This window comes from Phocoena sinus, chromosome 7 (assembly GCF_008692025.1).
Source record: "Phocoena sinus isolate mPhoSin1 chromosome 7, mPhoSin1.pri, whole genome shotgun sequence".
NCBI lineage: Eukaryota > Metazoa > Chordata > Mammalia > Artiodactyla > Phocoenidae > Phocoena > Phocoena sinus.
This window is the reverse complement of record NC_045769.1, coordinates 70,584,436-70,611,516: the sequence shown is the minus strand read 5'-3', so window position 1 is coordinate 70,611,516 and position 27,081 is coordinate 70,584,436. Positions and strand designations below refer to the sequence as shown.

The 27,081-nt window shown below is 35.9% G+C and overlaps 1 protein-coding gene across 6 annotated transcripts in view; it reads right to left on the bottom strand.

Annotated features, from left to right (window-relative positions):
• Window positions 1–26,703, bottom strand: part of FAP (fibroblast activation protein alpha) — a 73,397-nt gene extending 46,694 nt beyond the window's left edge. The window contains exons 1-9 of one of the 6 annotated variants that reach the window (XM_032636963.1): window positions 26,502–26,703; window positions 25,036–25,217; window positions 24,619–24,703; window positions 8,560–8,658; window positions 7,501–7,595; window positions 6,500–6,574; window positions 4,896–4,948; window positions 1,499–1,571; window positions 674–794 (exon numbers count right to left, since the gene is read on the bottom strand). In XM_032636963.1, the coding sequence (XP_032492854.1) occupies window positions 674–794; window positions 1,499–1,571; window positions 4,896–4,948; window positions 6,500–6,574; window positions 7,501–7,595; window positions 8,560–8,658; window positions 24,619–24,703; window positions 25,036–25,041 (607 nt within the window). In that variant the 5' untranslated portion in view covers window positions 25,042–25,217; window positions 26,502–26,703. Of the gene's footprint in view, window positions 1–673; window positions 4,949–6,499; window positions 6,575–7,500; window positions 7,596–8,559; window positions 8,659–24,618; window positions 24,704–25,035; window positions 25,330–26,116; window positions 26,433–26,501 lie in introns of those variants that run through there. The other 5 variants (XM_032636965.1, XM_032636967.1, XM_032636962.1 and 2 more) reach the window with 5 other exon arrangements.
• Between the last annotated feature and the right edge of the window lie 378 nt (window positions 26,704–27,081).

Below are 27,081 nucleotides of genomic sequence, written 5' to 3'. Positions count from 1 at the left end.
TTGACATTAATCAGAAATGTAATTTTTAAAATAAATAGTAAACATTTCAACAATAATTAATTTTCCCTTTTGGGGCCGCTTCTGATTTTTACAGTCATCTAAAGTAGCCAAAACAAGGAGAACTGTGCTTATACTACAGAGTGACATAAACTTGAAAGTTGACTTTCTCTCCTGGGAATATTTTTTAAAAACCAGTTAATTCAGTTATATACATTTTTAATAAAGGCAAGGACTAGAAGACCTTTTAAAGTCCAGCTAATTCCTAGATACTACATGAGCCAGAAAGAGGACAAAATTCATGAGAGCACCAAGAGCCGAGAATATTTTCCTGCAAAATAATACAGACAGTTGTTTAGTTTTGGAAAAAAGGTTTATTTTGCAAGAAAAAAGCAAACCCAAGAAAATGTACTAATACAGCATCTAAGGACCATATACTTCCTGGAATATAAATTATTACTACCACTTTATAATGCTCATGAAAATAAATTCTGCAAGTCAGATAACAAGATTTTGTTCTTTCAGAATTTGCACGTCCTGTTCATAACCTGATAACAGCTTTCAGAAATGCCACCATTCATCTCAGTAACATACCACTCATCTAAACGTTACTAAACGTGTGCGATTATTTTCAATTAAAAGCCTAACGGCAGCAGTAAAAAAAGAATACACGTACCTTCATAAACCCAGTCTGGGATTCCATTAAATATTTTATTTTCTTTTCCATTATATGTTATTTGAAAAGGTGGGTCTTCTGGTCTTTGTTTCAGATAGATATTGTTTTGATAGACATATGCCTAGAAGTGGTGGTAAGTTAGTTAACAAGGAGAAATTTCATAAGAAATACAATAAAGCCTGCATGTTTGTGTTAATCATTCACCTAATACTTTTAAAAAGAGTGATAATCCAGATGCAAAAAGGCTCACAACTAAGATATCACTTTAATAAGTCAAGAAACCCCAACCAACTTATACTAACATTATGATTTTTAACATAACATAAAAATTATGATTTTAGAGTCTATATATTAAATAGAGAATAAAGTCTGCTATTATATTCGTTGCCTTTATTACCTAAATAAATAATTGTGTATATTGACAGAAAGTCAAATAAATCTCTGAATATTAATAGCTAGCCAGATCTAATCTTTATTTAGAGTCCTTAAATAAGAGCTTGGACAAAATTTCATGTTGTCTGAAGCTAGTCTGGGAAACTTGTGAAAACCATATTTTTCCTGAGCTTTCTGGCACAACGCATTCTGGCTGAGTATAAGGATAAAGTTTTTGACTGCGATATTTAAAGAAGTCTATCCATGAGCTTGAGATTTTACGGAATTCTCAGATGGGTTTCAATTTATCAAAACTCTTCCCGTTTTTAACCACTTAAAATAGTCATAAATGTATTTTTTTTTCTTTCAGGCATGGAAATTTAACAAAGGCCAAAATCAAATGGCTCCTCTTTTATTTGAATGATTAAACACTTCTATAATTTAAACATTTACTAATTTACTCCCAAGAGGCGACCAGCATAAATATTGAATTGGACGAGGAAGCTCATTTCTTCTTATAAACTCTCTAGAAGAAAAGAAAGAAAATAAATAAATAAACTTTGCTGTTCAATGCAAATAACAGGTATAAAAAGAAAAAAATAAACAAACAATAAACATAAAGCATCATCGTTTCTGCTTCTTCAAACCTAATGGAAAAAATGTGACAACATGGGACAGAGGACATGGGGTAGTAGCTGGAATTCTTCACTAGTTACTTACAGGTCGTTTAACTTCTGACCTTTTATATTGAGGTGAGTGGATTAAAGGGTTATAGACTGAGAAAGTGGGAATACCTCCAGAAATTACCTAATGGAACCCCCCTCATCTTATAGAAAATAAACTTGAGGTTAGAGAAATGATATGACTTTTTAAACATCATATCACTAGCTCTTGGAAGACCCCTCATTAAACTCAAGCCTTTTAACCCTCAGGACTGTAAAATGTGTACACACCAGGCTGAGATGGTTGCTGAAGCCTTCCAGCTCTGAAATTCTATAATTGTGCTGAAGTTTAATATGTACTCTTCCACATTTTCATTCACAACCGCCATCTCTGTGAATGCATATGCATTTCAAATTTTTGAAAATAAGATGCCATTTGACAATCTCCCCAGGGATCTGACTTGAAATCAGAAAAGGAAAGGAACATCTGATCTCAAGCTAAACTGAAAAAACAGATCACATACTGGGCAGTATGCCTTAAGCTTGAAAGTCCTCCACTCCACCCATGGGAAAATTTCAAATATATTATTGACCAAAAATCTCACTTTGATGCTTAGAGTCGCCCTGCAAATACTCAATTGACTGACTTGCACTGTGGAGTTTCTACAGTTCTTCAGCAAGGATGTGTTCAGAGTTTTATAAATGTTAAAGAGTTGTAGGATGCTGTGCTTAAGTTTTGACTATTATCTTCTTGAAGACTGTATGAATAGTTTCATCAAGAATGCTTTTGTGGAGATGCAAAACAAGACCTGCCTCCAAAGTATAATGTGAAGAACCTGAAGGAAGACTCCTTGTCTGCCCCCTCCAAAAAAAATCTCTCCAACCTGGACCTAAACATACGCTTGATATTTCTACTTTTCCCATTCTTTTAAATTTTGGACACCTGTGAAGATGTGCAGCACACGTTACCTTGATTTAACTTATTAGGTCATGAAGTACGAGGCCTAGCGACCAATGAGGGAACATGGTACTAGACAGATCAGCTTTGACTGGAGAAAGAGTGATGTCCCCGGAGGAAGGAGACTATTGGTGCTGCAGTGGGAATCCTGATTGCTGGAGGGCAGTTTATGAGCACCAGGCCCCTGGGAAGTCTGGAACAGATCAACACACGAGGGCACAGGCAAAAGAACGTCCCAGAAGAGAAGACATTCATCCCTCATTTACAATTCTCTCTCAAACCAGTGTCCATGTTACCTTTGACATTGTAACACTGCCTTAGGTTTCCATATACCATGGAATCATCCATGCAAGCATGAGGACAGCACCAAGCTGAAAATCTCAGTGCACAGTTTCTTCATGGCAGGCAGGTCACCACAGCTGCCATTGTCTGTGTTTTACAGTATGAGAGAAAGTGGAGGAGCGTGCTTTACAAAGGATGTCATCTCCTCAGTTAATCCTTCCCTTGCTTGAAATCAGAACTATCTTCATTTTCTCTATGGTAGATTTTTTAAACATTTTGGAGGCACATAGAAGACTTGGAATGAGTGATATTCCATCTTGCCTTGAATCTCAACAAATTTGTCATTCTTCACTCCTTAAATTATGGTATATTTACCTGACAAAAAACCAATCTGGCAAATTAGATGGCCGTGCAAGAAAAAAACAAACAAAATAGTGGTTTGATTAAATTCACTGCACAAAAGCTAAATATTTAAAATGATTCTAGGCCATAAAGCTTATACAAACCATGATTGAAATATTAGTATTGTCATCTTCTTTTGGAGTGCTGTTTAATTTGGTGAACCTCAACATAGGTAGGACGTGGAGAATTTCAAAATGATTAAAAGAAAAACGAGGAAATGATTAAAGCCTTAAGAAATTCTACTGAAAGAGTAAGGTTTCCACTTCGCTAGTCTAAAGGTTTCTTGAGAATAGGGTTGGTGCCTCAAGCTCATTTGTGTCGCCCCACATATGCTTTTCACATAGTACGTGCTCAATAAACACTTCTTGAATTTGGTAACAATGTGGATACAGAGAAAAAGACTCAGAGTTCATTAGATGGATTTAGAGTCTACGTTACATAGCAGTTCCTATTTCTTGATTTGACAGTTTAAGAAGATCAGAGTTATTCTTTTCTGGACATTTAAAAGAAGTAGAAACATAAAGTTCAAAAGAATTTTTGTGTTCTTACTAGACAAAAGGGGAAATAGACCATAAGATTTTTCAGTGCCTCTTCAAGCCGTACAATTATTTTCACTTTTATATAACAGCAAATAGGATATCACATTAAGATGAGTAATTTAACCAATTCATTGTCCATACTTAGAAAGATTTTTCTAAAGTGCAAATCTGATCATGTCATTTCCCATCTAAAACCGTTCAGTGATTCCCTATTGCCATCAGAATGAGATCTAAACTCCTCTTAATGGTTTCCTCATTATTATTTGGTCCATGATTTCTGGCCTCAACTCCTTCCTAAACTTATACCACCTTCTACTAGTAAGCATGCCCTCCTCCAATTTCAACTCAACTGACCTACTTTTGAGTTTCCCCAACACTCCGTGCTTTCATTTCCTTTTGGGCCTTTACATGTTGTTCTTTCTGCCAGGAATTCTCTCCCTCAGTCCTTTGCCTACCTACTCATTCATTTAATTTTTTTTCTTTTAAGCTGTAAATATTTCAAATAATTAAACATAAAGATAAAAAAATAATATAATAGATGACAATTTAACATCTAAATTTAAAAGATATTAACATTTTACATTTTAAAAAACAATTCATTTAAAATCAATTATATTTAATGCTGCATCTCCCTCCCTTCTGCTTCCTTCCAGTGAAGGAGCCCCCTCTCCCCAACATTTTGTATCATTCCCATGCATTTTTGGTACTTTTATAAATATGTGTACTTTTATAAATTATATATTTATAATTTGGTGTTCAAAAGTAGGAAAAGTAAAACTATAGAGTGTATAAAAATGTAAGATATTAGTCAAATAAAAAGAGGTGAATATTCCAAAGGAGTATTTCTTTGAATTTCTTAAGTTGTATAGGTATACATATATTGTAAAGAAGTAAGAAATTAAGACCAGAAACAAGAGAACGCAGTCTTAATCTCAAATCAGAGTCTGGAGTGAAAAAGTCTCTATATGAGACTTAAGTAGTGTTAATAAAAAGACATGAAGTTTTACCCATTTGTAAGGTGGTAGATGTGATACGTTGCTGTGTAAGAGTATCTCCAAAGCTGTCAGGAAGAAGAGGCAAAGACAAATCATGATTCTTAAAAAGCTCAGGTCAATAACGTATAATCATAGGTCACTCAATTCAAGGTTCAGAATTATAAAAGGACTATTTTCACAAAGCACTAGGAAAGACATGTTTCAATTCTAAATGAGTCTCATTTAAAGAGTTTTACTGTGGACTTTTGTGCTGTTCATCCAAATTCCAGAACTAATCTCAGCAGTGATTCAACCCTCACTCCATAAAAAGCATATCCAAAGACATTTCTTAATATAAAAAGCATTTCTCTGACACACTCTACCCTAAAAAATGTTCCCCTTATGCTTTACCTTGATTGAAGTAAAACCACTATAATTTCCAAGTCCCATAAAGATTACCCTGCACCTGGGTAATTATTATGATAATAACCCTTTAATATTGGGTGAAGAGAAGTTATTCAACATATAGTTTTGTTGCAAAATGCTTGCTTTTCTTTGAGCATAGTTTTTTAAAATAGTAGAGACTGAAAAAATAAATAAGAGATATATAGCGTATAATTCCTCCAGAAAAAAAAACTGCTCGGTTCTCATTAAGTTTATTTGTGCTGTGGTTAGTGAATAAAGCAAGTATTATTCTGGATTTTGTTTCCTAAAGGGCTTTCAAACTTTTGGCAAGGAAGCTCCAGTGGATTGAAACATATCTTTCTGAAGATTGCAGGTGACCAAGACCTGGTCCACTGGAAAATAATCAGCTGTCTGAACAATGGGGGAGGGGCAAGCTTGACTTTTCATTCTGTGTATTAAGGGAGTTTTGCATCTCAAGTAGAATATGAAAAATGGCAGTGAAAACAAAAGGTTCTTGATCTAAGAGTAACTATTAGAAGTTGAATTTGATAGTAAATTCTTCTTTCCTTTTATCAGCATAAGTAGAAAAAATAAGGTGATTATCTTCCATCCACAACTTCATTCAGGAGGGGGAAATTAAGTAAGGCCTAATAGTCCAGCTATGCGGGATTCTCCTACACTAGGCTTTTGAAGACACAGATTTAAACCCCTGGTCTACCAGGGTTAATTTATATATATATATATATATATATATATATGCTGACTGTGGAGAAAAGGGAACCCTCTTGCACTATTGGTGGGAATGTAAATTGAAACAGCCACTATGGAGAACAGTATGGGGGTTCCTTAAAAAGCAAGTGAATTAAATAAAGTATATCTTGATTTTTCCATTTTCAATAATAATAAATATCAACAAGGTTAAAATATGTGAGAATTGACTAATGATTCATGATACCAGATAACTTTTTTCTGATGAATATCAGTGCCCCCAAAATAAGTTTTTCCCTTAAGATGAAAGTAGTTTCTACTACTTGATGATAACCAGACAAGAATGCCAAATTCTGAATGATTTGTATATGTTTCTGTTATGCTTTGGGGGCTCAGCTAGAAGTGCATCAATTTCTTGAATATTTAGAGATAAAGATAGACTCTTGCTTCCTCTTACTTTTATAAACCAATCTATGGGCTACTAGGAGATACAATCAGATAAACCCAAATTAAATAGTCAATACCTTTGAATAATCACTTTCTAGATATGCAAATTGCCGATCAGGTGATAAACCATAATTTGAAGCATTCACACTTTTCTGAAATTATGAAGAAGTTGATTAGAATACAGAAAAAATAACAGAGCCATATAAATTTGTAGTTCTAAAAGAATATTATATCATCGATATACTCCCACATATACACTCAAAGCAATTTTTTTAAAGTTTAAGTAGTACCTACTGTATACAAAGAAATTTACTACACATTAGGGGATGAGGATGTGAAAAATAGGATATACTTTGTGATTTCAAGAAGCTTATAACAGTAAACTTCTAAATAAATAACATTACAATTTAGAAAATTTTATAAAAGAGATATAACATGGCAAAAGTGTTAAACTGGAAGTGATTGAATGCAAATGATAAGATGGTTTGTTGCACAGAGAAGGAGAAATAGCTGAGCTTGACTCTAAAAGATTACTAGGCTCTTGAAGGTAGAGAAAGTAGGAGGTCTGAGAGTCCAGGAGGACAGAATAACATGTTCCTATGTATCATAGGACCAGTCACTGAGCCTTTATTAGGTACTGTCCTAGGAACTTTCAAATGATACTTCATTTAATTCTTATACTAACCCAAAGAGGTATTATTATTCCTACATTACAGAGGAAGAACCTGAGGCATGATGAGGATGGAATAATGTGGAATCTTACCCAAGGCTCCATAACTAGTAAATGACAGAGCCAGGATTTGAACTTCAGTTTGCCTGACTACAAGAACTGAGTTTGTACATTTTATCTCATAGGATACCTGTTCCACAGAGGAAGGAAAATGCTAGGTGATTTGAGTGGGCAAGGTCAATAATCTAGTGTGACTAGAAGAGAGAATGGGAGGAAAACTGTGGTGGGGGATGGAGCTGAGATGGCAGGTTGGGTCCAGATCAGGTGCTCAGTTGTTTGGACTCTTTTCTTTGGTCAGTGAAGAGCTGACAGAGGTTTTTGAGGAGGAAGATAATGGAGGATACATACCATGGTGGTATTACTCAAAATAGTATATGATTCTCCTGTTTCAATATTATAAAATACTATATTATTATCTGTAGATTGACGAAGATATTCTTGTCCTTTAAACAAGAAGGAAAACAAAACTTGAAATGATCTCCCTTAACAGAAAATACATTTATAACAAAGAGAAACCTCTCTTATTTCACATACTGACTTTCTTTTTCCACTCTGTCTGGTACATATTGCCGTGTCAAATTTAAAATATGATAGTAAGTTGATGGTGGAGGGGAGGAAAGGGGGTTGTTTTTCTACATTACACAAAAATGTCATATTTACTAGGAGGAGCCTTATTCTAACCAGTTCAGGGTGCTTAGGAGTAAATTTGGATTTTCTCTGTGTTACAAAGAGAATAAACCAGTTTAAAATTGTATGTTTCTTCTGCAATAAAAAAATATATATTCCATTTAGGCTGTGTTTGACTTAGTTAAAAACCTATTTTATATGCTTATTATATTCTAAAGAGAAAATGAAAATATTCTATTGTGTTTAGTGGCACTTTAGATATAAATTATATATAATATAAACAATTTAGTTGCTCTTACCACTTGTTTGATTACACTCTTTTGACAACATACTATTTTGAAAAACTATATGTAAATATCAATTTTATGGACCTTAAAGGATTTGTCTTCAAGTTAGGATTTGTTCATTTCTCAGATTATCTAGATCAACAATGGAATTTTTCTTTTGGTAAAATTCTCATGACCTCTTCTAAATAGGTGCTTATTTCCCATTCTGAAAAGCTCTATCATATGATCAGTTTATTCTAACAGTGCACTCTCAGATTTTACTGTTCTGCTAAAGCTACTACTGTATTGGCATCATTACTATTGGACAAACCCTGTCTAAATAGTTCTGTGAAAAAATGTTTTGTTGGCCACTTGACTTATCTAAATAATTGCTGTTTTTATCCATTTCAACTAAGATGGCTTATGTTACCATAGAGAATTGTTGACAATAAAAATAAAAACCAAAAATCATACATTTAAAGAAAAACAAAAGGTAAAGAAATAATTCACTTACCTGAAATCCAGTTTGGAAAAAATGTTTTATAAGAAAATGTCCCATTTAAAATATCCTTCAGTGTGAGTGCTCTTGTTGTACTTCCTTCAGAGTTATGAACTTTGGGGGAGGAGGAAACATATTATTACTTAAAAAGAGATGAATAACTCAAACGTCTCTCATCTGTTATTCCTCATATAATGAAAAGATCTGCCATTGCTAAATACTTGTTTAACTCTTGTCTTAATAGCTCTGAGTAGTATTTCCTTTTGGATAGACAAGCTAATGAGACTTAGAGAAGTAGTCTGATTGCCTGGAAAGGAACACTGGTGGGAAAATCTTGAGGAGTGTGACGGGGACCACACTGAGAAGCAGGGACATTATTCTTCAGACAGTGAAGAATTTTCAGAGGTTTTTAAGAAGAAAGATGAGATGAGGTTCCGATAACTCTAGGTCTTGCAAACCTGGGATTGCAGACCATGCAGGTTTCACTAAAAACTTTGCCTTTTAAGCAGTTCATTGTAGCTCCTCACATATGCTTGGCTTGGATTTCTACTGATTTATCAGTGATATATTTTAGCATCCCAGTTGATCAGATGACATCATCCAGAGTCCTTACCTTCAGACATCTCAAGAGAGGCATTAATGAAGGTAGATAATTTCTTATCCTGGCTAGGGGTTTTCATAAAGAGAAAATGGACCAGAAGAAAAGAAAACCACATCATCTATACAAATGATCTTGGAAATTCCAAGAGTAGAGGTTTTCCATATAAAAACTAACCTAAAGTAGCTCACAAACCACAAGCAAATTTCTCCTGTATTTGAGCCCTCCAAAACAATTTTATGTTTCAAATGTGATTTCCATTATCAGAACAAATTCATTATAGAGCCCAGAAACAGTCAGATATACCAGAAACTGTGGCAACCAACTTCCAAACCTTCTTCAATCCATATTCCTGTTCTCCATCCCTCCCACCTTACCCCTTCTTCAGGCCATCACTTACAGAATCAAAACTTAGAAAAGTGTCCTATACCTTGAATAGCATATATGAATCTGGTATTTGTTCATGTAAAAATAAAACTGTCAAAGATGAGCTATACATTTATATCTTCCTGCTAAACTCTTCCACAGCTTTCTATGACTCTTAAGATAAAGACCAAAAATGTTAGTCTGGACTATAGGCCCTAGCTGGTCTGGAATGGTCTACCTCTCCAGCCCCTTCTTGCCCCACTCTCACTACTTTGTAGACTCCAAACATGCTGGGCTTTCTGTTTCTCAAATACTGATTTCTTTCTCCAGGGCTACTGAACCTCTTCCCACCCTCTCCCTTCTCCTTATAACTTCTCTTCCGCCTTTAGTGCTTAATATAAGTGCCACTTTCTCTGGAAAGCCCTTCCTGATCCCCTGGTTTAGGTCTGGTTCCCTTCTTATACATTACCATAGGCCAGGTTCCCTTTTTTAAGAACATTTGTCTTGGTTTGTAATCTTGTATGTATTTGAGTGATTATTTTATTCATATTTCTTCACCTCCCACTGTATTCTCAAAACAGTCACCATAAGGCCAAAGACCATGTCTAAGTTTTGCTCACCGCCACATCCCTAGTGTCTAGCACATAATAGGCATTTAATAAATACTTGTTGAATGAATGAATTCATGAAATGAAGGATTGATGGGTGGACGGATGAGATTTGTGCCCTCTTCTTTACAGAATGGTTCTACTACTAATTTCCTATATGACTTAAGTAAGTTAATCTCTGGCATCACAGCTTGCTCATCTATAGTATAAAGGACTGGACTAGAAAATGCTGATAATACCTTCCAATTTTACCACATTAGGTTTCGAAATTTGAGACACAACATGCTCTATTAACCTTATAGTCACATAAATGCACTGCCATGTGATGAGGTCGAACTGACCAACTGGATAATAGCATCTTCTGCAGTTTTAACTGATTCACACTGATGTATGTATGCTCCATACTTCTGATTAGGACCATGAGTTATTTTCTCAATTTACTAAAACTTATCCTGTAGCTATAAGAACATAAGTGGCTGATGAACCCCTAGGCAACCAGGCACTAAATACTTCATAACATTAGATTATTCTAATAATCATCTTTGTACAGGTTTTTTGCATCCTAAGTAAGGTTGTACATGCCATACAATTATTCATAATGAAAGTGCTTCTATTTAATTAGATGGTCTTGTGCAAAATTCGTACCACTGATTTTATAATTCCCATTCTATGAATAAAATACTACCATTTTACTGCAACAGCATTAGTATAATTGCTAAGTATTTTAATTCAATTTTATTTAACTCTCTTAAGAGCAAACTGTAATCTGTTTCTAATATAGTCAAGGGGAAATTCTAACACTATTTACAATGGAAATTATTTTCCTTTTGAGATATATTTAATTTGTGTCCTCACAACCCTGAACATATAGATGAAAAAAATTTTAATTTAGAGAATTCCTGTATTGTGAATACCAAAAGACTAAGTAATTGTTTTTCTTTAAACTTTTTTCAATATTAATTCAATAAATGAATATAGTCTTGGTGATATCTTTTTTTGTCTAGCATAAATAATGGTTTGATTATGGATAATGACTTATATAATAGATTTTCCTATTTAAGTATCCTTGCATATAATTTTCCTTGCAATTATGTTTAATTGAGAAATTCTTAGCTATAATTAATCTTCATTTTTATAGAAGGTTAAATTAAGTGAGCTAATTCAAATGAAACGTTTAGCTCTATGCTTGGCAGTCAATAAATGTTAGCTTTTGTTATTGTCATAGCTTATCAGTAGTATTCAAATAAATATATATTTTTTTAAATAAATTTTTTTTTTTTTTTTTTTTTTTTTTTTTTTTTGCGGTATGCGGGCCTCTCACTGTTGTGGCCTCTCCCGTTGCGGGGCACAGGCTCCGGACGCGCAGGCCCAGCGGCCATGGCTCACGGGCCCAGCCGCTCCGCGGCATGTGGGATCTTCCCGGTCCGGGGCACGAACCCGCGTCCCCTGCATCGGCAGGCGGACTCTCAACCACTGCGCCACCAGGGAAGCCCCTAAATAAATATTTTTGATCATTGTTTCTCAAACTAATTTGACCACTGGGATTTTTTTTTTAATATCTACTAAAATCACAGTATGGGAAATGCAGTTTCAGATTAAGCTATTAGTATATGTAATTAAGGTTAACTTTTATTCTAATATAATGGAATTCATCAGTTATACTTAGAACATCTTGGTCATCCTAGGGCTCCATAAGTGAAATAGTCCAATTATATCATAAATAGGGTTAGTACTAATATCCCACATATGAATAAATAAAATTTATAAAAAAGCAAGAGTTTCAACTTATTTTAAAAATTCTTACTCATTTTCCTTTTTTAGCATTAATGATCATGCTGATCCTTATCAGATTTCCCAAAAAAGATTTCAAGGGTTATTTACTCTTTTTAATCTCTAATTTAGATTATCCTCAAAAGTTACATGAGATTATATTTCATATTACTTCCCAGTTAGTCATTTATTTTACATGGGTGCATAGTAGCTATAAATACCAATGATCTATATAGAGAACTTAACATATGTCATATTATAACTCAATATCTATAAAGCAGTTTAAATATATATTAATTGTACTACTAATTACTGTAATGATAATAAGCCCCACCAGCGCCAATGAAGTGATAAGGGGATATACAGAACACATCCAGAGGAGCCAGCTGTGTTTATGCGGAAATAGGCTTGTGGCACAGATTTGGGGTAGGTGATTACTCCTAACCTCACATGGGCTCAGAAGGTGTGATTATCCTGGCATCAGGATGGGCTCAGAGTGATACCAAATCAAATGGGGAGAATTTAAATTAGGCATTCTTTTCTTCTTGCTGAAAATGACCACATGTTCATAAATGCAATAGAGTAATGTATCTGCTCTAAGACAATGCTTTAGGTCACATATTAAGAGTTATAAGACATGTACTTAGAATTTCCAATCCAAGTTCTGGTTCTTTGTACCAGCTAGGACAGTGCTCGGCATACAGTGGAAACATGATAAGTATTTGTTGAATGAAAAAATAAATCAACTGGACAGATTTTATTTTAGTTTGTTTTCAGTAATTCTCCCCCAAAGATACACCTGCCCTTACGCTTTATCCTCCTGTCCATGTTGTAAATTTCATGTATGATTCTACCTGGACATGCCATCCTTTAAATATGTATCAAAATTTTGTCCTTGGAGTTAGCTGGAGTGCTTGTTTGAAAAGCAAGTTTCCCAGTCCTTATCTCAAATCTACTGATTCAGAATCTCTGGGGATAAGGCCCTGATTTTCAGTTTTTACCAAGCCCCACAGGTGATTCTTCTGCAAAGAATCCAAATTTAGTGATTTCACTGAATCTATTGTACTTGGTTCAATGTTCTCCCGTGCCTGTCGGTGGAATTGCTCCTTGCTTATAAACCCCTGGTAGGTGGATGGGTCTGGCCTGCGTAGCAATTCACACTTCATGGACAGATTCTCCACAGCTAATGTTAATCATGGCTTTCAAGGAATGTTAACGGTCGCCTGTAATGTTTATGTCCCTATTCAGTCCTCTTGCTCATTGTCTAGATGGACTCTTCCTTAGGTACATTCCCTCCGCTGATCCTTGAGCAGTGGAGAAAGGGCAAAGGGAGTGATTCTGCCCCAGATTAGATTTAAACAAGATAACAAGGAAAGCACTGGTAGGGGAAGGGGTCATTGTATTCTAGTGTATTGAATGTGTGCGTGTGTGTGTGTGTATGCATGTGTGTGTGTCTTTCTGTGTAAGTCAGTATAAAATGCATCTCTATGGCATCAATCACACTAAACAAGTTCTAGTCACCTGAAAAATATTCCACTAATAATTACTGAATGAATACGTGGATTTTCATGCCTTTTTCCAAATGATGTTTTAATGTTGAATTATAATCTTTTGATTATTTTGGAAGTTTAGTTTTGGCATCTATAATTTTTAAACTCTAAGTAGCTGAGAAGTAGAAAAGAATCCTGAGAGCATATCTCTCTTCTATACGTAACTGACACTCACTTAACACTTAATTCTTGATAGTGCCCCTATAGTCAATTTGGCCCATCTTTAGCACAGTTATTTATACACTGCAAAACACTCCAATTTACTATAGTTTAATTACTTGCGTTTTCAACTTTTTAAAGCACAGCTGGAAATTATTTCAATTATGAATCCAAGAAATGACAATTCACAGAAATCGTTCCCAAGTAAATAATGATTCACTATTCTCCGAATTCTTTCTTAAAACTTTGTATTTATTCTTTATTAGGGTTCTATTTCTATTTCTGCCATTTAATTTTCTAGTCCTAAAAAATTACAAATAAGTATCAGAACAGAGACATCTGATGTCGGCTCTAATATTCATCATAAATTAAATGAGAAAATATGGTTTATTAAGTGAGCACATGAATGGCTGTTAGGTCATTTTGTTCTCACTTTCATACTTGTTTTGGAACTGATGCTTATGAGGCCACCCCAATGAAAGTGACGTGGGCTCCCAGGCACACTGCACCTGTCTCTCTGTTGGCTCTGCAAAGATGTTGTCCTCAGATAGGCAATGTCTCCAGCCATTGCATCAACTCATGTTTGTTTTCGGAGTGAGCACCACAGGGGCAAATGTTGGAGACATTTGGTTGGGAAATAAACTATTTAAAACTAACATTATATTTGGGCAAAGACTGACAACTTTGAAAAAAATGGAACTGAGGTAGCTTTAGACCAGTAATAAGTGTTATAATTTACTAAGTTCTAATAAGTACCAAGCACTCTGCATGCGTGGTCCTGTGAAACACTCACAGCAACTCTCTAAGTATTATTATTAACACCATTTTACAGATTAGGAAATGGAAATTAGAGAGTTAAAGTAACTTGCCTAATACATAACAGAGCTGGGGTTTAAATCCAGCTCCATCTAATTTTAGAGACTGGACACTTTACCACTACCTTTTGATTTAAAGTGAAAGCATACGTGTGATATAACAAGACAAAACAAACACAAAAATAAGGTCAAGAACCAAGCAACACACAAGGGGGGGTTGAATAATTATACCTCAAAATGAACGTTAAGAGAAAATGAGACCGTTTTGAGTTTTGTCAAAGCAAAGAGTTCACTATAAGCTTTCAATGTCTCACTGAAGAATGTAGTAGCTCTCAGTTCTGAAAGAATTTCCCATGGTTCTCTCTACAGGTAGCACTGATCAACATATGTTATTCAAAGTTATTGTCAGGTTTAAGTTCATTTTGTGTATTATGTTATTGTTGTGCTATGTTAATTAGGGCTATTTTTTTCGTGATCTCTGAAGCAGTAAAGGTCATGGGGTATGGTCAACATAATGCACAAGAACGTGGTGGTAAATGCCAAATATTTTGGTGACCCTGAAGATGAAAATAAACCTCATCTATATCTGAAGGCCCACTCAGTCTCCTTTGCCAGCTCATCTTCCTATAATCTCTGCTTTAAGTTGTGGTGTGGCTTATATTCGTTTTACTTGGGACCTCAGAAAGAGTCACCTTCCTCAACCATTTAATTCTCCCAGGGTTTCTATCACATCTTCTTAGCTGGCTCACACCCCCCCCCCACTGCCACCCCTCACCCCTCACTGGATTTCTTCTCTGAGATCCAGACGATATATTAAACTTCCTCTTTAACACCTCCACCTGCATATCTCACAGGCACTTCAAAATCAGTATGTCTAATAGGTAACTAATGAGAACCTACTGTATAGCACAGGGAATTCTACTCAGTGCTCTGTGGTGACCTAAATGGAAGGAAATCTAAAAAAGAGTGGATAGATGTATATATATAACTGATTCACTTTGCTGAACAGCAAAACTAACACAACATTGTAAAGCAACTGTACTCCGATAAAAATTAATTTTAAAAAATCAGTATGTCTAAAGCTAAGAAAAAAGGAATTCCATGCTGTCCCTCCAAATTTCTGCAAGTCAATGCAACTGTCGTCCATGTAGTTCCTCAATTCAAATACTTGGGAGTTATCCTTGAGCTCCCTCTTCTTTTACTGCCTTTGTCCAGCACCCAGGTTTGACAATTCTATCTCCAAAATCTCTCTCAACTCCCTGCACTTCTACTGAACCTCCAAGGTCAAGCCATTTCTCACTAGGCAGGCTGTAATGGATGCCTATTTGCTACACCTGTAATTTCATTCCTAGTATTTCATTGTGGTTTTGATTTACATTTTCCTAATGACTAATGATGTTGAGTCTCTTTTCATAAGCTTATTGGTCACTTTTATATCTTTTGGAGGGTAAATGTCTATCCTTTGTCTATTTTTTGAATTTGGTTATTTGCCTTTTATTATTGATTTGTAAGAGTTTTTAAAAAATATATTCTGGATGCAAGTTGCATATCAGATGTATGTATGTGCAAACATTTTCACCCCATTTTGTGGGTAGTCTTTTCACTTCCTTGATGATAGCTTTTGCAACCGAAGTGTTAAATTTCAAAGAAGTCCAATTTATGTACTTTTTCCTTTGTTGCTTGTGCATTGGGTCGTATCTAAGGAACCACTGCCTAATCCAAGGACAAGAAGATTTATCCCTAGGTTTTGTTTTTAAGTGTTTTATAGTTTTAGCTCTTACATATACGTCTTTGATCCATTTTGAGTTAACTTTTATGTATGGTGTGAGGAAGTGGGTCCAACATTTTTTACATGTTGATATCCAGTTGTCCAATTGTTGAAAAGACTTTCTCCATTAAATTGCTATGGCATCCTTATTGAAAATCAATTAACCATAAATGTAAGGCTTTTACACTTATTTCTGGGCTCTCAGTTCTATTTGATATATCTATGTGTCTATCTTTTTTTTTTAATTTATTTATTTTTGGCTGCGTTGGGTTTTTGTTGCTACGCTCAGACTTTCTCTAGTTGCGATGAGTGGGGGCTTCTCTTGTTGCAGAGCACAGGCTCTAGGCACATGCATTTCAGTAGTTGTGATACGCAAGCTCAGTAGTTGTGGCTCGCGGGCTCTGGAGCTCAGGCTCAGTAGTTGTGGCACAAGGGCTTAGCTGCTCCATGGCATGTGGGATCTTCCCAGACCAGGGCTCAAACCTGTGTTCCCTGCACTGGCAGGTGGATTCTTAACCACTGCACCACCAGGGAAGTCCCTATATGTCTATCCTTATGCCAGTATCACATGGTCTTGATTATGTAAGCTTTGTAGTAAGTTTTGAAATAAGGAAGTGTGATTCCTCCAACTTTGTTCTTCATTTTCAATATAGCTATTATGGATCGCTTGCATTTCCATATGAATTTTGGAATCAGCTTGTCAATTTCTGCAAAAGAAAAAGTCATCTGGGATTTGGATAGGGATTGCATTTAATGTGCAGATAAATTTGGGGAGTATTGCCATCTTAAACATACTGTTTTCTGATCTATAAATATAGGATCTCTTTCCATTTATTTATATATTTTTTGTATTGTTTATTGGTAATGTATAGAAATCCAAATGATTTTTTATATATTGGTCTTGTGTTTTGCAAATTTTCTCAACTTGTTTATTAGTCCCAATATTTTTTGGTGAATTCCTTAGGATTTTCTATAAACAATGTCATCTGCAAATAGAGATAGTTTTACTTTTTCCTTTCCAGTCTGGATACTTTTTATTTCTTTTCCTTATCTAATTGCTCTGGTTACAACTACCAATAAAATATTAAACACAAGTAAAAGCAGACATGCTGTCTTGCTCTTGATCTTAGGGGAAGAGCACTGAATCTTTCACCTGTGTGATGTTAGCTGTGAGGTTTTTGTGGATGCCCTTTATCAGATAGAGGAAATTCCTCCTATTTCTAGTCTGCTGTGTTTTTACTGCTGTGTTTTGTTAAATACTTTTGCTGTGTCTATTGAAATGACCATGTCGTTTTTGTCCTTTTTTCTATTAATATAGCTTATTATAGTAATTGATTTTTGGATATTAAACCTTGCATTCTTGGGATAAATCTCACTTGGTCTTGGTGAATAGTCCTTTTTATACATTGCTGGATTTGACTTGCTAGTATTATGTTGAGTGTTTTTCCATTTATATTCATAATAAATATTGGTCTGTAACTACTATTGGTCTGTAACTTCTTTTCTTGTAATGTTTTTTAATACTTTTTGTATCACAGCAATACTGGCCTTACAGCGTGAGTTGAGACGTGTTCTCCTTTATTTTTTGGAAGAGTTTGTGAAGGATTGGTAATAATTCTTAAAAAGTTTGGTAGAGTTTACCAGCGAAGCCAGCTGGGCTTGGGGTTTTCTTTGCAGGAAGTTAAAAATCACTAAATCACCTTCTTCAGTTGTTATAGTTCTATTCAGGTTTTCTATTTATTCTTGAGTGAATTGTGGTAGTTTGTATCTTTCTAGAAATTTGTTCTTTTCTTCTAAGTTATCTGATTTTTTGACAGTCTTTCTATCCTGTTCCTTTAAGGAGTCCTATCATATCAGTTTTTCTACTGAGTATAAAAACCATAAGCAGTTTGAAAAAATTTTAATTTAGATACTAAGCAACCCTATTTTTTTATTATTAACAGGAATAAAGGTTAATAAAGATTGTAAATGATTCTGTTTTTACTACATAATTTTGGTTAATTCACAAGGATACTAAAATGAAAAATAAATTCTTTGCTCTATATATAATAACCAATAAGTAAGTAAAAGACTGATTAGTATTGATTATCCCATTGAAATATTATTTTAATTTATGCCTAACATGTTGCTAGATTTTAAGGCTCAGTTTGACTGTCTCTGGTTCTTAAGAACCTTTAGCCTTGATTCCACCTCCCCTATTTGAACTTTAGAACATGTTTTTCTCAAGGACTATATGTGACTAGATATTCTTGTGTAAGTTGTAACAATTCGCTTTGGAAATCAGAGACAGGTAAACTCCTCTGCATAATAGGAGTCATCCAAAGACTTGGATTATTTTCTAAATTATTTAGAATTTGACAAAACTCAAAGAATTTTCCAAGATTCGTCTTCTGTGATTTTAAAATCCAAGTGCAAAGTAGAGAAATATAATCTGCAAGGTTGATGTGTTTACACTCAACTCAAAAGCTCTGTTATGTCCATGAACTTTCTGAAACTTTTCCTCAGCACTTTAGACTTCCCCATATTTCCTCCAAAAGAACAGTGAATAAATAAGCTTAAAACTCTTAAGATATTTGAGGGAATCTGTTTCACAGTTCTGAATGTTGATACCGGGAAAATTTTAAGCCTTAAAAACATATTCACATCTCCTTTGATGACAATTTGGTCTCACAAATATCTTATTTTATAAAAAGTGGTTGTTGAGGTTATAATAGTAGTAATAGTAACAATAATGATAATAATAGTAACAATGGTTTTCTGCCTAAAATATAGACATTCTAAATGATATTTATTCTTATAAAATATTGATTTATATTCTGTCTAAATCATCTGTGACTTCAGATATCTTCTGAAATAAATTATATAAGGTATTACTTACCTAAGTAAGCAATCACTATAAATTTTATATATGTGTGTACAGTCATAAGTACATATGTATATATGTATTTTCCTGTGTTCATTTGTTTACATAATTTTGGCCTCACAGCTATCACTTTCCTTTTGATTCCTTGAACTTCCCAAATATACTTTCCTGCTTCAGAGCCTTTGTATCTGCTTTTCCTTCTGCATTGAGGGGCTAGCCCCCAGCTTGCATCCTTCCGTCCTTAAGGTCTTGGCTCAAATATAATCTCAGAGAAGCCTTCCTTGACCACTTCTGTTATGAACTGAATTGTGTCCCCCCAAAATACATAAATTGAAACTCTAACCCTCAATGGAACTGTATTTGTAGATAAGTCCTTTAACAAGGTAATTAAGATTATGTAAGACCATAAAGGTGGAGCCCTAATCTGAGAACTGGTGGTGCCCTTATTAGAAGAGGAAGAGACACCAGGAGCACACATGCACAGAGGAAAAGCCATATGAGGACAAAACAAGAAGGCAGCCATCTACAAGCCAAGGAGAGAAGCCTCCAGAAAAACTAAACCTGACTATACCTTGATCATAGACTTCCAGCCTCCAGAACTGTGAGAATATAAATTTCTGTTGTTTAAGCCACCCAGTCTGTGATATTTTGTCATGGCAGCCCTAGATGTCTAACACAGCCTCCACTCTAGTTGCTTTCTGTAGCACTTTTATGAATTTGAAATACTCTATTAATTCACTTATTTACTTGTTTATTATCAGATTGTCCTTTCCTAAGGCCAGAGACCTTGTCATTCATGCCTTATACCTGTGCTTGGTAGTTAGAAGGTGCTCAATAAATAATTCGTTGAACAAATAACCAAAGTATCCAGGAGCACAGTGGACTGGGTATTGTGGATAATGGATAACTATGGATGCTAATCTCTGTTTTTTCATATTCAGTAGATTGCTATTTTTAATCTCAGGAAGAATACTATAGCTTCTTCAGTCCAAAGGTTAAAAATCCAAGTGTTTATAGGAGTCAAGCAGATGTTGTAAGTGAATATGGTAACTTGTGTAAATAAAATAGAAAGTATTTTCTATTGGGGTATGTAGCAAACTGGAGAACTCACTGTCAATCTAAAGACAACTGCTTCTCAGCCGACTATTATCTCGGGCCCAATGTTGCCAGATCTAATATTTAAAAAGAAGCCAAAAATGTACATTTCTATGTGAAATCTTCTGATTTTAAAAAGTTGACAACTAATACAAACTTGTATAAAACACTGCAGGCCAAAACCACCACCACCACCAACAACAACAAAAACAATAAAAGAAAAAGTCTGCAAAGGTAGACAGGAGGACTTCAGGGAGATCTGAGGCTAGGCTAATGATGGTTCTCCTTTCACAGCAGGTACTAGAGGTCCTCCCTGCCCAGGAGAACTCGGATTTCTCCACACTACATAATCTCCCTCTTCTTTCTCTCTCACTCAGTCTTATTCTGCATCCTCACCCACCTCAGCTTCCTTTATCATATCTCTTCCTTTCTTCAATCTTGCTTTTGCCTCAGAGCTGCCAATATCCTTTATGAGGGCCTTGCACACAAAATTTCTGAAGAAATATTTGTTTTTGATCCAAGGAGGTGGGGGATAGGAACAGGGATGCTGCCCAGGGATAAGTTCTCCCTACTCTCAGACTTAAGAAGAGCATTATTGAAATTAAAATACATCACACAGAAGGCCTAGTTGCCATCTTTGTGTGCTAGGATATAGAGCACAATAAAATGGTAGCTACCATTCATTAAGCTGCTACAAAATGTTAGAAATCTTAGAAAAAATAGTTAGTGTTTATTGAGTGTTTGCTTATCACCATGTAGGGAACTCTATGCTCGACAGAAATCAAGAAAAGTGCAGATAGCTCCCACAATTCCTTTCACAAAGGTCCAGGAATTCAGAAACTATTAATCATGAAGCAAGGCCATATAGAATTTACTTGCAAAATTCTGTAGCTTCTGTTACTTTCCAATTCTAGCTTTTTGTTTGTTTGGTTTTTGTCTTTTCACCTCTGTATATCTCTTGAAACAAAAAGTTATGTATTTATCCTTGGAGTTGGCGAAAATGAGGAAAAGGCGAGGAGCTTAGTTTCCACTCTTGGTTTGGTTGCATCTTTACACAGGAAGAGGAGTAATGCTTGGGAAGAAGAATCTCAAGAGAAAAAATAGAGACAGGAGAAAAGAAAGGGAATCGGTTGAAGGAGTAGGCTGAGGCCAAGGAGGACGGCCTGGGTCTAAGGGGTGGAAACTCATATGTGTTTCCCATTTGGTGAAAATAAAAAAAGGAAAACTTGGCAGTCTCAAACAAAGTTTTCTGTTATTTTTATTATTATGTGAGTGAGCTAAACGAATCTTTCTCATTTCACCATTCCATTGCCCTATTTGTTCCTAAAATCCTGCCTAATTCCTCCAAAGCTCTTTTAATCCTGAGATTGGTGTTCCTGGGACCTGCTCCCTCCTTGGAAAAGCCCCTTTCTTCTTCTTTCACTTACACTCAGTGGTTTAAGTGAGCCAGTGGTCTAAGTGAACTCCTGATCTCATGTTCGTGGTGATGACTGAGCATCCATACTGGGTGCTTACCGTGCTTTCAGAGGAAAGTCTAAATCGCAGTATCTTTGTTTCCCCAACTAGCACAATGATGGGCGGGTGGAACTCAATTAGTTGAGTGGGACTAACTAGTGGGACTTCATTTGTTATTACATAAATAAATGAATGAGTGTTTCATAAGGGGGTCCTTAAGTTTCTCAAAGGAAGACTGTTCTTAATGCTGGCGCATAAATCCTGGGTTAGGAATACGAGGGCACTTAAGGCAATTGTGAGGTAATCGGATTTCTGATGAAGTGTGAAAAGAAGGCTAAAGAGAAGCTTGTTTGGCTCTGAATTTTCCATTCTTCCTTCCTCTTTCTCCTTCCCTTCTCCTGCCTTGCCACCTCAGATCCTCCCTCACCAGCCACTGGGCAGATGTGAGACTGAGAATTGGACCTGAAGTTCCACACTGGGGATGGCTGAGGAGCAGGGCGTGAGGAGAAAAGAGGGAAGTCATCAGGGCACACTTCACATCAGGGCTGCCTGGACCACTGACTCAAGGCAAGAAGAGTCTCAACCCCGGTCCTGCTCAGGAAAGTAGATAAATGAATAGTCCCCTGTACAATTTACTTAAGTGACATTCTGATAAGTTCTTCAGCAAATTTAGAATAGAAAAAGAATGGTATTATGGAAAAAAATAGTCCTCAGCTTTTTCATGATTTTCTGTTGCTGAAAGAATACTAAAATGTCATCTGGGACTTCCCTGGCGGTGCAGTGGTTAAGAATCCGCCTGCCAATTCAGGGGACACGGGTTCGAGCCCTGGTCCAGAAAGATCACACATACCGTGGAGCAACTAAGCCCGTGCACCACAACTACTGAGCCCGCGTGCCACAACTACTGAGCCCACATGCCACAACTACTGAAGCCCGCGCGCCTAGAGCCCATGCTCTGCAACAAGAGAAACCACCGCAATGAGAAGCCTGTGCACCGCAACGAAGAGTAGCCCCCGCTCACCAAAACTAGAGAAAGCCCACGCGCAGCGAAGAAAACCCAATGCAGCCCAAAATAAATAAATAAATAAAATATTAAATTACTTCAAAAAAACTTATAATAAATAAAATAAAATTTCATCTGAAGCTTAAACTGATTATTTCACTCTATCTGAAAACTACTTTGCTCTGAGAATCTCCTGTTGGTTGAAACAGAAAATTAGCTTACAAAGAACATAGGGGCTTCCCTGGTGGCGCAGTGGTTGAGAGTCCGCCTGCCGATGCGGGGGACACGGGTTCATGCCCCGGTACGGGAAGATCCCACATGCTGCGGAGCGGCTGGGCCAGTGAGCCATGGCCACTGAGCCTGCGTGTCCGGAGCCTGTGCTCCGCAACGGGAGAGGCCACAACAGTGAGAGGCCCACGTACCGCAAAAAAAAAAAAAAAAGAACATAGGACTTTTATAATATATGTAGATTATAACATATATCTATGTTAAACTTGGGGAGAAGGTAAGGGTTGGGATTATATATAATTAGACAAATATCTATGAATGTGTATAGTTATATACTATAACTGTAGTATATTTCTTATTAGAAATTATGACTCTATAATTCCAAAGTGCAAATGCAACCCATCCTTGCCTGTAGACAAGGTGCAGGCTCACCATAAAATCCACACACTTTTGTTCTCAGAACATTTGTTTCTGATGGAGCAAAGTGTCCATTTCAAGTATTGGGGAGTTTTCTTTAAAATTCAGGAACTAATTTTGAATGTATTAACATCCAAAGGGCCAATAGGAACTAATTTACTACCTGACAATTGCTGGTGTGAGGAAAATATGGCCCCCAAATGAGGAAAGACACCAGTCTGAAAATAATTTTAACTTGAAAAAATATAAAAAATGTGAACTCAGGCTATCTCAACAGCCTCAGAATAATCTTGTGCTAGCAGAGAGGAATGAGGACTGAAAATCAACACTGAAGATACAGGAACATTGCCTTCGTTTTATTGGTTAACCTCTTCATCTTGTAATTCTGTGAAAATCCCATGAGCATTTTGAATTTTTCAAAATATTTTTCTATATTTCATTTTTTAAAGCAACAAATCATTCAGGACTCATACTTTCTTTAGCTAAAGGCTTGTCATTGATCTTCCTTTACTGTCAGTTAGCTTTTAACCAAAGATATTTTCCACTTTAGCTATCATAAGATTTTAATATTTGCTGATACAAACTTTCTTCCTTTCCCTGGACCCCAAGGCAGAAGACCTGTTATTACTGTACATTTTTCCAGTTTAGAACTTGAGCTTCTTTTCAGAGTTTCATAAAAATCTATTTCTCTAATATCACTGAAATATTTATAGACAGAGTCTTAATTTAAATCCAAACTAGCCCCCAACATCAGTCTCTCAAGTTTTAGCAAGGTGAGATCAATCTTAATCTAAGCTTTTCTAAAAAGGATAAATTTATAACTAAACATAACGCTTGCTTAATAATATTTAGTCTTCTAACTTGATTTTCTTGGCTACTGCATCTAGAACAACAATTTCACTTTTTCTATGCAGCTATTCTCGAGATCTCTATTCTTGACTGCCTCCCTAAATTTTTGGAAAGACTCATAATAAAAATTTCCATAGGTTCTGTTTTAACTTTTCCATTCTTACTCATCTTTACTTTCCATGAGGCAATCCAATAACGAAAGCAATGTTAGTTAAAAATATTGTCTCTAAAGGCCTGTCAAAGCTTGGAATTTAGCACATACTTTGCAGAGATGTAGGGGTGATATAGAAGAGCACTCAGGTTTTTCTATTGCTGAAATAATACTGGAAACCTCTTCCTACCCATGCCTTAAATTCCTCAGTATTTCTGGTTGCTCAACAACATATCTGGGAGCTTATAAGTCTTCTTAGAAATAACAGATTTACTTTGGAAAATAAGCACTTAGGAAATGTTCGATCACTTGTGACCAAGCACTAGTGCATTTTCCGAAGTATTCTAGGCAGACAGAGCAAATTAGAGAAAATTCTTACCTCTTGAAGGACGTAAGACAATGCACATCACCAATAAGGCAAGCACAGCAGAAGTGGCAACTCCAAGTACAATTTTTAACCATGTCTACATAAAATAAAGAAAATTAGACATATAAATGGTTTCTGCTAAATAGTAGAATTGGCAAGCTTTTGTTTACACCTAAATCCTCTTTCTCCCTCCCCATAAAGCTTTTGATTGTTTTCCACTAATCTGGCTATAATTGCTGGAATTCTTCCAGCTCTGCAAGGAGAAATGTTTCTACAGTATATTTAGAACAAATTTCCCAATCCCAACCCACTCCAGGAAGTACATACTTATGTACAAATCCTCACCTTCTAAACGATAGAAAACTCTGATTGCGCTCAATTCAGCCAGCCCCCATGCTTTAGCAAGTATCTGAGGCTACATATACTAACCTTCATTTTTTCCAGATGTTTTTGAAAGTTAGCTAATTCTGACTTCAGAGCGTGGGTCACCGGATCTGTGAAAACCGTTGAAAGAAGTAAGTCTGTCTTCGTAGTTGGAAGCCGAAGCTAGGGCAAGGGTTTTTTTTTCTTTCCACAGACTTTTGAATACCGTGCCAAATTTCAAAAGATTTCTGTAAAATCAGAAACAGATTTTGGGGGCGTTCTTGGCCTTGAAATGAACTGTGAGTGGCTCAAGGGAGGTTTTATAGCATTCTCATCCTTGTAAATTCTACACCAACATCTGCTTACGTTGCCACACAGAAGTTTTTTTTTTTAATTATTTTTTACAAGTTTAGGTTTCTGTTTCATTTTCTTCTAGAAATCACTTACAGATCACATTGGCAAGTCATTGGGTTTTGGATAACCTTTCTATTTGCAACCAAAAGAAGAATTTAAAATAATATAAATTCCAGGTGTGTACAGTACACATATATCTCTCATTTTTAGCAGAAGGAGAAAATTAAAGTCACATAAGATTTTGTGAGAAAGACACCACATTACTGCAATTTCTTTGCTTCCTCTGGGAGATTATGAGGTACTGCAGACAGAAATGTTTTTCTTTCAGCACAATTTCTTTGTCCATATAGCACCATATGCACTTTCAGTAAATACAGAAGTTTAAAAATTCAACTGTCTAAACCCACGACTGCTTTACTTTAAAGAAATAAAATGCCATCTGGTGAAATTTAGGATGGGTTAGGTGTGTATGCACAGGCCAGAAAGATGGAAAGATCAGTAAGAATAATTTACCAGCAGACCTTTGAAAGAATGAAAATGGCTTTGCAAAAGTGATATTTTTGCTTCCCTCTCAGAATAGCTTCTGAGAGAGGAGAACAGTTAGTAATTATAAAGCCTTTAAAATAAATAAAAAAGCATTTGAGAAGAGAAGTAAGTTGTATGTACAATTTCATTTTGGATAAATTTACATAAATCCAAAGCAATCGGTCAACTTGACATCAGTAAAATGGTAGTCTGAATTAAAACACACACATACACATGCACACACACACACACACACACACACACACACCAGTTTCTTGGAGTATATCGGCTGGTTCAATGCAATTCATTTGGATAGATTCTGTTGTTCCACATAAATACGGTTGTTAACCTACTGTCTTTTAGTTCTTCCACTGATGGTTTTCTTCTTTGGACATTTGTAATGATCTCAACCTGACTAAAACAAACTTCATGGTGAGCTTTCATGGATTTTTCATGAAAAGTAATGAGAAAATGTTCCTGAAATCTTTTGCTGTTTGCTTTATTCAACTGGTCTGATTACCATGGGAGGCTTTCTCCAGCAAAGAGCAGGATGGTGGCTTATGAACTTCCTCTTAGACATTCTCCAGACATCCCTCCCTGAATTCCAGCCTTATGAAAATTCTGTTGAGGAAAATGAGTCATTAAGCACTTACTGGCAGAGAGATGTAACCACCCTGAGTTAGAGAGGAGCCCCTCCTTCCTTTCCAGTTGATGGGGTCAGCTCTTTACAAACTGAAGCAAGCATTAAGATAAACATCCAAGTTATGCTATACGCTTGTAGGCATCTCCGTGTGATTGTGAGATCCTCAAATGCAAGATAAAAGCCACCAGCCAGGTCCCAAATGGACTGCTCCCATGTGGGTCCTCTTGGACTGATTGCCTTCTTTGGAAAATTCACACAACGTGTTCTCAGAAGTTCTGTCCCAGCCTGCCAAAGCCTCAAAGTCCGCAAGTACTTTTTAGTGAGTTATTCCCATGACTTTACATCCTGAAGAGAAACTGACTATAATAAATGATTATTGCATGATTAAAATGGTTACTCTTGGCTTTAGCAATTAAAAATGCACTGATGTGTGTGACTGGTCTGAGTACCACTTAGGACTGCCGTCAAGTGTGGGTGTCTGCAAGAAAATCATTTTGACAGGATCTAAGGAGAAATCAGGGTGCTTTAAGAGGGAGAAATTTAAATTGAAACTGTTAGTGAGAAGGAAAATTGTAGGCTAAAACACATTT